General features: G+C 35.5%; 1 protein-coding gene across 4 annotated transcripts in view; it reads left to right on the forward strand.

Annotated features, from left to right (window-relative positions):
* TAOK1 (TAO kinase 1) overlaps window positions 1-13021 on the forward strand; it is a 145748-nt gene that overhangs the window by 51871 nt on the left and 80856 nt on the right. For all 4 annotated transcript variants that reach the window (XR_003001765.1, XR_003001766.1, XM_024734691.1 and 1 more), the window contains one exon: window positions 2689-2910. Coding sequence is in view for 2 of the 4 variants with exons in the window: in XM_024734691.1 (XP_024590459.1) it covers window positions 2779-2910 (132 nt within the window). In the remaining 2 variants the exon portion in view is untranslated. The remainder of the gene's footprint in view (window positions 1-2688; window positions 2911-13021) is intronic.

Consider the following 13021-nt stretch of genomic DNA (forward strand, 5'->3'; position numbering starts at 1 on the left):
TCCTTCCACCCACCCACCCATATCTCCTCCAGTTGGTGGTGGTGGTGGTGGTGTTTTCTTGGGGGGGGGGGTGCTGTTTTTAGAAACTACCAATTAAGAATGTAAGAATGTCAGGTTATTGTCTTTTTTTGTTTGTTTTTTTGAAATTCTTTACATATTAGGAATACTAACCCTTTGTAAACGTAAGTTTCAGACATTTTTTTCCAAGTTTATAATTTGTCCTTTTTGTCTGGAGTGTCTTTTTCCATGGCCCCTTCTCCCAAGTTTTTTTTTTTAACCTGTTAAATATATCTGTCTTTTTCCTTACTGTTTTGGATTTGGATCATAGTTAGGAAAGTTTCTACATTTCCTGATTACAGAGGAACTTACATTTCCTACTAGTACTTACATAGTTTCATTTTTCTAATTTTTGCATTTCTGACCCATATGTAATTCTGATATTACAGTTTGAGGAACAGGTGTTATTTTATTTTTTTCCAAATAGCTATTGGGGTCTCCCGGCAACACTTATTTTATCAAATACTTTTTTTTCTTCATTGATTTGAGAGGTTTGTTTAAGCCATTTAGCAGTAATGGTTATGTAAGGTATGTGATAGGGATATCATTATATAATTTTTTCCGAATGGGTTCTTAGTTTTCTTAACAAAATTTATTTCTTCTCCTTTAATTGTATGCTGAATTCCAAGATACACATACATGGGTTTGTTTCTGGACTCTTTTAGATTAATGGTTTACTTGTCTTATTTTAACATTCTACTGATAGCAATAGATTTGTATTATCTTTTGGTATTTGGTACAGCAGATTTTCCAGTTCCTTCATTTCTTTTTTCTCTGATTTTCTGGAGGGTGCTGTCCTTATGAATTTACTCTGTTTCTCTACTATTAACTTTAATATTTCACATATCATATTCTCATGTATACTATTTGGTAAATATTTGTGGAAATGAAATCATTTTAAGGGGTGTTAGAGAAGAATTAAGTGTATTCTTTTAGTTCAACAAATATTTATGTAATATTAACTGTTGGAGGTATGGTGTAGGATGTAGACAGGTAATATAAAGATGAATGAGACACATTGTGCCTACCTGTTTAGTTAAAATTTTACACATTACATTTAATCTAAATCTTGAAAGATTTTGAGTGGGAATTTGTTAGGCAGATAGGAATATGCAAATCATGGAACTGGTTAGAGAATTTTAATGTAAAATAATTCTTGTAATAAAGGTACTCTACCTTGATCATTCAGAGTTCTTAAATAAGTCTTAAGTAACACTGCAGGTTTTTTAAAAATAGGTGGATTAATTGAATAATAATACTTTTTATGGAATTTACTTCAATCTTCTATGATCACATATTCTTAGAACTATAATTGAAACACTTTGCAGGGAACTTGCAGAGCAGGAAAATTGGTAAATGTATATGGAGCAGCCTAGAAAGTGTGTTAGAAATGAAATACAAATTAATAATTTAAATGCTTTTATTGCAGTGGAGTGTTAATTTAAGGAGGTACAAAAGACATGTAAATATGTTTTATGTAGTTACAAAGAAGTTTTCTACCAAAAATTAAAATTGGTTCAGTTGACTTCACTAAAAATGAGACCAGTAGTTACCTGCTTAAAAGTTGTGTGAAGTGGGGGAGAATTGACTAGAGTCTAATGAAATCAATTAGGAGGTAAATGAAATACATTTTGGAGGGTTTTCTTTTTTTTTTTGATTGGTGAATTTATTTAGGTTAAAATAGCTGACATTTAATGTAGTGCTTACTATGCCTGAGTACTAGTCTATGCTTGTATTTATTAACTAATTTAACCTTCACAACCACTGTATTAGGTAGGATATTATTTTCACTTTACAGATTAGGAAAATAAGGCTACTCAAGTTCGCAGTTTATAAATAGTGTTGCTAGGATTCATATCCAGGTAGTAACATTCCAGAACCTAGATTCTGAAGTTTCTCAGTAATGACAGCCATTTTTTAAATTGGGTATCTGATATAGAGGAACTGATAGCAGAACCACCAGGGAATTTATTGGTTATCTGTAATGTCTACTTATCTAATGCAGCAGATTTGATAAAGGCCATATTTTAATGTGAATCAGGTTTACAGGGGAAGCAGTTGTCTGCATTAAATTCATTACTTTCTCCTACTGCATTTTTCTTTGGAATGTTTGTGTTAGAGTTGATTGAACACTGGCATATGGTATCTGAAAGGAAAAGAAAGACAGCTAACTGAGTTAAATCCTTTGTGTATTTTCTTATATTTGAAAATCATTAATAGATGGGAATCTTCCTGTTGTTAGAAACCTATTACTGGTACATCTTAAGTTGTCATGCATGTTTTTTTAATGGTTTGTGTGTTCTATTATCTCTTCTGCCAATGGGCTCACTAACTCAGAATTAGATAAGGATTAGATAAGCCTTCCAAGATATAAAGATTTATTTAATTTTTAAAAGTATATGTACAGTAATACCCTATGTATAGTAGGACTCATTTTTTTAAGCACCACAGGTGATCGTGATGATGAGCCAGATTTAGGAACTACTGCACTAGTAGATCACACTTCCTTCTCAGTGAAATTCTAGGCCTGAGATAATTTTATATATGCTATCAGAAAACGATCTTATACTAATTATTCTTAGCAGCTTTTGGTTTTCCTGACTTTTTTCTTTTCTTATTTCTCTACAATAGTTTATGCCAGCGTGGCTTCATTCATACAGATGAACCAAGGATTGGGATAGCAATATAAAATTAGAATCAGACAGCTGATTGCCCAGCAGGATGCCATCAACTAACCGTGCGGGCAGCCTGAAGGACCCTGAAATTGCAGAGCTCTTCTTCAAAGAAGATCCAGAGAAGCTCTTCACAGATCTCAGAGAAATTGGCCATGGAAGCTTTGGAGCAGTGTATTTTGTAAGTGTTAAAGGCTTAATGTCAGCGACCAGGATTTACCTAAAATCCAGTCCTGGCAAAATGAAAAACAATAATATAAAGAGACAGACAGAGGCCATAGTCCATTATAGTCACTTGCATAGGTGTGTGTGTGTATAATATGAAAATAGCTTTATTTATTGAGTTTCTTGGATTATTGAAAAAATGGAAACTAATATTATTTTACTTTGACTTAGTGTTTAGAATTTTTAGCACACTGTTTTTAGGAGTCATATGACTTGCATTGCTATAGAGTTAAATATTGCAGAACACTGACTTCTGTGAAGTTCCATACAGAGTCCGTTTTAGTTTTGTGGAAATCTAGGATTATTATTTGGCAGAAGGATATGTACCAAAGTTTTTTTTCTTGTGTGTATATGTGTGTATTTTGTACTTAAAAAACCCCCCAAAACACCAGATTTGTCATTTTAACCATTTTTAAGTGTACAATTTGTGGCATTAATTATACTCACAATGTTTACAACCATTACCACTATCTATTTTCAAAACTTTTTCATCACCCCAAACAGAAGCTCTATATCTATTAGCAATAACTCCTCATTTCCCCCTCTACCCAGCTGGTGGTAACCTCTAATCTACTTTTTGTCTCTATGAATTTGCCTAGTCTAGATATTTCATATAAGTGGAATCATACAATATTTGTACTTGCATATATAGCTAATTTCACTTAGCATAATGTGTAGCATAATCACTTGGTGGGTCTTTGATGTTGTAGCATGTATCAGTACTTCATTCCTTTTTATAGCTAAATAATATTCCATTGTTTGTATATGCCATGGTTTGTTTATCCATTCATCTGTTGATGGGCACTAGATTGTGTCTACCTTTTGCCTATTGTGAATAAATGCTACAATGAACATTGGTGTACAAGTATCTATTTGAGTCCCTGTTTTCAATTTTGGTATGTACCTAGAAGTGAAAATACTGAATTACATAGTAATTCTATGTTTAACTTTTTGAGGAACTGCCAAACTGCACCAGAGTGGCTGCTTCATTTCCATTCCCATCAATAATGTACCAGTGTTCCAATTACTCCATGTCCTTGCAAATGCCTATTATTGTCTGTTATTTTGACTTTAGCCATCCTACTAGGCCTGCAGTAGTATCTTGTAGTTTTGATTTGCATTTCCCTAATGACATATGTCGAGCATTTTTTCATGTGCTTATTGGCCATTTGTGTATCTTCTTTGGAGAAATGTCTGTTCAAGTCTTTTGCCTGTTTTAAAAGTTGGGTTTTTTGTCTCTTTGTCGTTGAGTTGTAAGGGTTCTTTATGTATTTTGAATATTAAATTATTGGATACATGATTTGAAAATATTTTCTTGCATTCTGTAGTTTATCTTTTCTCTTTCTTGATAATGTCGTTTGATATACAAAAGTTTAAACTTTGAATGAAGTCCAGTTTATCTATTTTTTCTTTCGTTGCTCATGCTTTTGCTATCATGTCTAAGAATTCATAGCCAAATCCAAGGTCATAAAGATTTACCCCTGTGTTTTCTTCTAAGAGTTTTATGGTCTTAACTCTTCTATTTAGGTAATTGATCCATTTTGAGTTAATTTTTGTATATGTTGTGAGGTGGAGGTCCAACTTCATTCTTTGCATATGGAAATCCAGTTGTCCCAGTACTATCTGTTGAAGAGACTGTGTTCCCCACTGAATTGTCTTGACATCCTTGTCAAATCACTTGGCCATATTGTATACATTTATATCTGAACTCTCTGTTCTATTCCATTTGTCTTTATGCTAGTACCACACTAGCATACTAGCATGTTTTGATTACTGTAGCTTTGTAGTGAGTTTGAGATCAGGAATAACTTTATTATTCTCTTTAAGGACAGTTTTGGCTATTTGGGACCCCTCTCAATTCTGTATGAATTTAAAGAGTAGCTTTTCCATTTCTGTGAAAAAGCCTGTTGGAATTTTGATAGGGATTGTTTAAATCTGTAGATCATGTTTGGTAGTATTGGCATGTTAACAATATTAAGTCTTACAATCCATGAACACAGCATGTCTTTCTAAACATTCATTTAGGTCTTATTTAATTTTGTTTAGCAATGTTTTTTACTGTTCAATGAACTATGTTCTGATGAACCTACATTGACGTAGCATACTCACCATAGTTTATATCAGGGTTCATTCTTAGTGTTGTACATTCTTTGGGTTTGGACAAATGTATGACAAGTATCATTATAGTATCATATAGAGTATTTTCACTGCCCTGAAAAAAGCTCTGTGTGCAGGTTTTTGTGTAGACGTAAGTTTGCAATTCCTTTAAGCAAATACCAAGTGCTATTGCTGGGTAAGTAAGAGTACGTTTAATTTTGTAAGAAACTGCCAAACAATGTTCTGAAGTGGCTGTACCATTTTGCATTCCTACCAGCAGTGAATGAGAGTTCATGTTGTTCTGCATCCTAACCAACGTTTGGTGCTATCAATGTTCCAGATTTTGGCCGTTCTAATTAGTATGTAGTGTTATCGCATTGTTATTTCCATTTCCCTGATAATATATGATGTGGACCATCTTTACAAATGCTTATTTGCCACCTGTATATATTCTTTGATATATACAGATATATACCTGCTATATAGACCTCTGTTAAGGTCTTTGGCTCATTTTTTTAATCAGGTTGTTTTCTCATTTAAGCGCCCAGTGGGTCCAGGACTTTTCTTTTTTGGGAAATTTTTTTTTTTTTGGGGGTTCGTGGGCCTCTCACTGTTGTGGCCTCTCCCATTGTGGAGCACAGGCTCCGGACACGTAGGCTCAGCAGCCATGGCTCACGGGCCCAGCCGCTCCGCGGCATGTGGGATCTTCCCGGACTGGGGCATGAACCCACGTCCCCTGCATTGGCAGGCAGATTCTCAACCACTGCGCCACCAGGAAGCCCTTTGGGAAATTTTTGATGACTTATTCAATCTCTTTACTAGTTATAGTAAGTAATAATAATAAGTAATATTATTCAGGTTTTCTATTTTTTCATCCTTTAGTCTTGGTAGGTTTTGTTTTTAGGAATTTGCCCATTTTGTCTAATTTGTTGGCATAGTACTCTCTCATAATGCTTTTTATTTCTGTAGTATCAGTAGTAATGTTCCCACTTCCATTTCTAATTTTAGTAATTTGGGTCTTCTCTTTTTTCTTAGTGTGTGTAGGTAAAGGTTTATCAATTTTGTTGATCTTTTTGAAGAACCAACTTTTGGTTTCAATTATTTTCTCTATTTTTTGATTCTTTCACTTATCTCTGCTTTAATCTTCATTATTTCCTTCCTTCTGCTAGCTTTGTGTTTAGTTTGTTTTTCTTCTTCTGGCTTTTAAGTTGTAAAGTTAGGTTAATTTGAGATCTTTCTTTTTTTTTAATGTGTTTATAGCTATAAATTTCCTCCTGAGCACTTCTTTCACTTGATTCCATAAGTTTTGATATGTTGTATTTTTGTATTAATTCAGCTCTCAGTATTTCTAATATGCCTTGTGACTTCTTCTTTGATACATTGGTTGTTTAAAAGTGTGCTGTTTAATTTTTACAATTTTGTGAATTTTCCATTTTTCCATTTTCGTTATTGATTTCTGACTTTATCCCATTGAGGTCAGAGAAGATACTTTGTATGATATCTATCTTTTAAATTCTACTGAGACTTGATTTTTGGCATAACATATGGTCTGTCCTGAAAAATGTCCCATGTGCACTTGAGAAGAATGTGTATTCTATTGTTGTGTATAGAATGCGTATTCTGTTAGATCTAGTTGGTTTATTGTGTTAAGTCCTCTATTTCCCTGCTTATCTTCTGTCTGGTTGTCCTCTGCTTTATTATGAGTGGGTTATTGAAGTCTCCAACTATTATTGTAGAACTGTATATACTTACTGATCTGTCCATAGGTGTGTAAATGTTTATAATTGTTATATTTTCTTGCTATATTGAACCTTTATTAATAAATAATGTCCTTCTTTGTTTTTTATAACCTTTTTTGATTTAAAGTCTTGATTTACAAGTCTTTTTGTGGACCCAATTTTTCATTTCTTTTAAGTAAATACCTAAGATTTGTTGGAGTTGTTGGATCATAGGGCAGGTGTATGTTTAGTTCTATGCCAATTGCCAGACTTTTTCACTAAGTAGAAAGTTTACATTCCCATCTACAGTGTATGAGAATTCTTTTTGCTCCATATCCTTGCCAGCAATAGATGTTGACAGTCATTTTAATTTGAGTTATTCTGATGGGTGTGTAATTGTATTTCAGTTAGGTTTTAATGTACACTTCCCTGCTGATTGATGTTGTTGAGCTCTTTTTCATAGACTTAACGATTATTCACATATCTTTGGAATTATCTGTTCAAATATTTTGCCCATTTTTTGAAAATCAGGCTTTCTTTTTAAATTGAGTTTGTAGAATTTCCAGGATACTTGGTCAATCAATATATGTTTTGTGAATATTTTCTTCTAGTATGTGCACTGGAAAATTATATATATTCTGCAGTTTATTGGGCGTGATTATCTATGTATGTCAAGTAGGTAACATTTGTTGGTTATATTCTTCAGATCTTTTGGGTCCTTTCTGATTTTACTAGTTTGTTTTTGGTCTGTGTGTTCTATCAGTAACTGAAAGGTATTTAAAAATCTCCACTGATAGTGGATTTATCTAATTTGCTTTTTAGCTGCATCTTGGTTTACTTTATACATTTCTGATCTATGTTACTGGGAATGTACAAATTTAGGATTATTGTATCTTGTTGAATTGTCCCATTATCATTAAAATTCCACTCTTTACCTTTCTTAGTATTTCTTACTTTAAAATCCACTTTTTTTTTTTTTTTTTTTTTGGTCCGTGGGCCTCTCACCGTTGTGGCCTCTCCCGTTGTGGAGCACAGGCTCCGGACGCGCAGGCTAAGCGACCATGGCTCATGGGCCCAGCTGCTCCGCGGCATGTGGGATCTTTCCGGACTGGGGCACGAACCCGCGTCCCCTGCATCGGCAGGCGGACTCTCAACCACTGTGCCACCAGGGAAGCCCTAAAATCTACTTTGATATTAATGATAGCTTTCTTTGGTTAATGCTTATGTAGTGTATTTCTTTTTCCTTTTCATTTATTATTTCTGGAACTTTATTCTAAAGTATTTCTCATCTTTGTTGTTTTTTCCCCCACAAATTTTTTTCCACCTTTATTGTGATATAATTGACATATAACATTGTGTAAGTTTAAGGTGTACAGTGTGTTAATTTGATACATTTATATATTGCAAAATGATTACTACTGTATCATCAGCTAACACCTCCATCCTGCCACATAATTAACATTTCCTTTTTGTAGTGAGAACATTTATGATCTACTCTTTTAGCAGCTTTCATGTATATAATAAAGTATTATTAGTTGTAATCCCCATGTTGTACATTAGATTCCCAGAATTTGTTAATCTTATAACTTGTACCCTTTGGCCATTATCTTCCCTACCCCCAACCCCTGGTAACCATCACTCTATTCTCTGTCTCTGAGTTCAGCTTTTTTAGATTCCGCATATAAGTGATAATAAACAGTATTTGTCTTTCTCTGTCTTACTTATTTCACATAGCATGATGCCCTCACGTTTCATCCAGGTTGTTGCAAACAGCAGAATTTTCTTCTTTTTCATGGCTGAATAATATTCTGTTGTTTGTATGGACACACACTACATCTTCTTAATCCATTTATCCTTTGATGGACACTTCAAGATACTGTTGTTTCCATGTCTTGATTATTGTGAATAATGCTGTAATGAACATGGAGGTGCAGATATCTCTTCAAATCGCAGTTCCAATTCATTTGGATATATATCCAGAAGTAGGATTGCTGGATCATATGGTAGTTCTATTTTTAATTTTTTGAGGAGCCTCCATACTGTTTTCCATAGTGGCCATACCAGTTTATGACCACTGCACACTCTTGCCAACACTTGTTATCACTTGTCTTTTTCATAATAGCCATTCTGACAGGCATAAGGTGAAGGTGACATATCATTGTGGTTTTGATTTGCATTTCCCTTATGGTGAGTGATATTTTCCTGTACCTGTTGACATACGTCGTCTTTGAAAAAATGTCTATTCAGGTCCTCTACCTATATTTTAATTAGGTTGGTTTTTTGTTTTTGTTTGTTTGTTTTTTGCTATTGAGTTTTATGAGTTCTGTATATATTTTGGATATTAACCCCTTATCAGATACATGATTTGCAGATATTTTCTCCCATTCCATAGATTACCTTTCCATTTTGTTGATTGTTTCTTTCGCTGTGCAGAAGCTTTTTAATTTGATGCAGTCCCACTTATTTAATTTTGCTTTTGTTGTTTGTGCTTTGGGTATCATATCCAGAAAATTGCTGCCAAGACCAATGTCAAGGAGCTTTTTCTCTATCTCTGTTTTAATTGGAGTGTTTTGCCCATCTATATTTGATGCTGTTACTAACATAGTTGGGCATAAGTCTGTTTTCCTATTTGATTTTTGTTTGTCCTATCTGTTCTTTCTTTATTCCTCATTCTTGCCATCTTTTGAATTAATCAAGTGTTTATTGTTTTTTTGTTTTAAAATATAGGTTTTAATTCAGGTATGGAAAGACCAAAGACCAGGTAACAACTGCCATTGAAAAGATAGTTTAGGGATTTCCCTGATGGTCCAGTGGTAAAGAATCCCCCTTTCAATGCAGGGGACACGGGTTCAATCCCTAGTCAGGGAACTAAGATCCCACATGCCGTGGGGCAACTATGCCTGTACACCTCAACTAGAGGGAAGCCTGAGTGCTGCACAACTAAGACCCGATGTAGCCAAAAGTAAATAAAATAATAAGTCTTTAAAAAAAAAAGTAAAGATAGTTTATTATACTCATAGATTCCAAGAGAAGAGGGCATGCCATGCCAGAGAGGGCCACTTGGGGAAGCACTGGTATAAGTGAGAAAGCAAGGGAAAAAGCATGGGCAAGAGCCTTGTGGTTTCTGTGGGAATAAACAAGTGAAGCAGGGTAAGCAAGTTTTGGATTAACTACTTTAATTTCAGCAGGCCGTGGGTAGAGGGGCTGTCCCTAGTTGTCTGGCTCTCGGCCCTGTGGTGATTAGAATATGGTGTAGGGACTCATAGTGTGAAGTCATTGGAGATACAAGCTCTGGATTTGTGGTTTGTATATGAAAGAAGTGCTTGTTTTTTCTCTCTAGGAATTAGCTAGCTCTGGGAGTATAGTCTCTTCCTGTTAGCAAGGCCCTAGCTGTCAAAGCGTCAGATTACAGCAATTTAGAAGATACGATTAATATATTTTTTCTCACAATTTACCTTTTGGTTATACAGTCCTTTATTATTATTTTAATTGTTACCCTAGAGATTGTACTATATATTCTTGACTTATTATAGTTAACTTAAATGAGCACTTTTACCACTTCTCAAACAATGTAAAACCTGTACAGTATTTCAACTTTCTCCTTTTTTTGGCGGTTTTTCTCATACATTTTACTTCTAAAATGTCCATTTGATTCCCTTTTTGTAAAAAAAAAATATTTTATTTATTTATTTGGCTGCTCTGGGTCTTAGTTGCAGTGTGTGGGATCTTCATTGAGGCATGAGGGATCTTTTTTTTTTTTTTTTAGTTGCAGCATGCGAGATCTTTTAGTTGCGGCATGCAGGATCTTTAGTTGTGGCATGCAAATTCTTAGTTGCAGCCTGTGGGATCTAGTTCCCTGACCAGGGATCAAACCTAGGCCCCCTGCATTGGGAGCTTGGAGTCTTAGCCACTGGACCAACAGGGAAGTACCCCCCCTCCCCCCGCTTTTTTTTAAGACTGTCAGTAACTCCAGTATTTGAGCCTCCATTGGGCCTATTTATATTTCCAGTTTTTTCCTTTTTAGTATTTGGTCCACTTTTTAGCATGCCTTACAATTTGTGATTGGTTACTCTTCTTTTTAGAGGAGAATTTGTAGATGTTTCGGATGGTTCTATTTTTCTTCAAAGACAGTTGTGGTTTCTCTTGGTAAGCTGATAGTATAGTGTTGAATCACCTTGAGGCTTGGTTTTAGGCTTTATTAGGGCTAGTTGATGTCAGTTTTGCCCTTATTACTAGGCCTTTGCCCTTACTCTTGAACCATGGCTCTTCTAGAATCCCAACTGACTGTCTAGGGTGTTTATCAAAGCTCAAGCAGGGCTTCCCTGGTGGTGCAGTGGTTAAGAATCTGCCTGCCAATGCAGGGGATATGGGTTCGAGCCCTGGGCCGGGAAGATCCCACATGCCGCGGAGCAACTAAGCCAGTACACCACAACTACTGAGCCTGTGCTCTAGAGCCCGAGAGCCACAATTACTGAAGCCCACACGCCTGGAGCCCGTGCTCCACAAGAGAAGCCACCGCAGTGAGAAGCCTGCACACTGCAAGAAGAGTAGCCCCCACTCGCTGCAACTAGAGAAAGCCTGTGCATAGCAACAAAGACCCAACGCAGCCAAAATAAAGTAAATAAATAAATTAATTTATTTATTTAAAAAAAAAAAAGCTCAAGCAGTTTGGTGGGGTTTGAATTCCAACCTCCTCTCCAGCACTTTTTGTCTTCTGAAAGCTCTGCTTATCTTTTTAGTCTTCCAACTGCTGTTTTCTTTTGGGTTTCTGGGAGTCTTAGGCAGTACATACTTAGGAGTTGACTGTTTACTTGAGGAGAATTCACAGATTTTTGAGCTGCTTCTTTTCAGCTCCCTCTTCTGTGATTATGCCTTTTTTTCCAATATATTAACCTTTAAAAAAATTGAAATATTGTTGATTTACAATATTATGTTAGTTTCAGGTGTATAGCAGAGTGATTCAGTTATATATATTTCAGATTATTTTTCATTACAAGTTATTGTAAGATATTGAATATAGTTCCCTGTGCTATACAGTAAATCCTTGTTGCTTATCTATTTTATGTATAGTAGTTGTATGTATTAATCCCACACTCCTAATTTATCCCTTCCTCCCTCCCTTTTCCTTTTGGTAACCAGAAGTTTGTTTTCTATGTCTGTGAGTCTGTTTCTGTTTTGTATGTAGATTTATTTGTATTATTTTTTAGATTCCACATATAAGTGATATCATATAATATTTATCTTTTTCTGTCTGACTTCACTTTTTATGGTATTTTCTGCATCATTCATGTTGCTGCAAATGGCAATATTTCACTCTTTTTTATGGCTGAGTAATATTCCATCATATATATACCACATCTTCTTAAACCATGATTGTGCTTTTTAAGTTCCAGACACTTTGGAAGCTCCTATCTCTGGCCTCTCTCCTCAGCCTAGCTTCCTCCTTGGACTCTTGTTTTCCTGTAATACCACAAGTTCAAGGATGAAGCTGGAGTAAATTTATTGCTCACATTGGATACTGTTCTTCTCTCAAGGCTTCTGGTCTCTAAAGCTTTGCCTACATTTGTTGCTCTCCAGTAGTTTCATACAATTGTTTTACATACATTGACTGCTTTGATTCTTGTTTGGGCTTTTGGGACAGTCTAACAGAAACATGGCAAAAATTAGTGGTGAAGTTTCCCTTGATTTATGTTTGATATTATTTGTACTTGCGTAGACTTTTCATATATCCTACTCTAAAGATATGTGGTTTTGTTTTTTTATTTTTATTTATTTATTTATTTATGGCTGCATTGGGTCTTCGTTGCTGCGCATGGGCTTTCTCTAGTTGTGGTGAGTGGGGACTACTCTTCGTTGCGATGCGTGGGCTTCTCATTGTAGTGGCTTCTCTTGTTGTGGAGCACAGGCTCTAGGCACACGGGCTTCAGTAGTTGTGGCGTGCAGGCTCAGTAGTTGTGGCTTGTGGTCTCTAGAGTGCAGGCTCAGTAGTTGTGGTGCATGGGCTTAGTTGCTCCACAGCATGTGGGATTTTCCCAGACCAGGGCTCAAACCCGTGTCCCCTGCATTGGCAGGAGGATTCTTAACCACTGTGCCACCAGGGAAGCCCAAGATATGTGTTTTTGGAGCAATTGGTCTTTCATTGTTGATATTGAAAAGTAGAGAATTTCAGTAGGTTTTCTGTCTTCTTCAGACCTGCCCATATGATCTATCCAGTGAGGAATGTTATTGTCCTTTTCCTTTCGTTAAAGGGAC

This window comes from Neophocaena asiaeorientalis, unplaced genomic scaffold, assembly GCF_003031525.2.
Source record: "Neophocaena asiaeorientalis asiaeorientalis breed wild unplaced genomic scaffold, Neophocaena_asiaeorientalis_V1.1 scaffold129, whole genome shotgun sequence".
Lineage (NCBI taxonomy): Eukaryota > Metazoa > Chordata > Mammalia > Artiodactyla > Phocoenidae > Neophocaena > Neophocaena asiaeorientalis.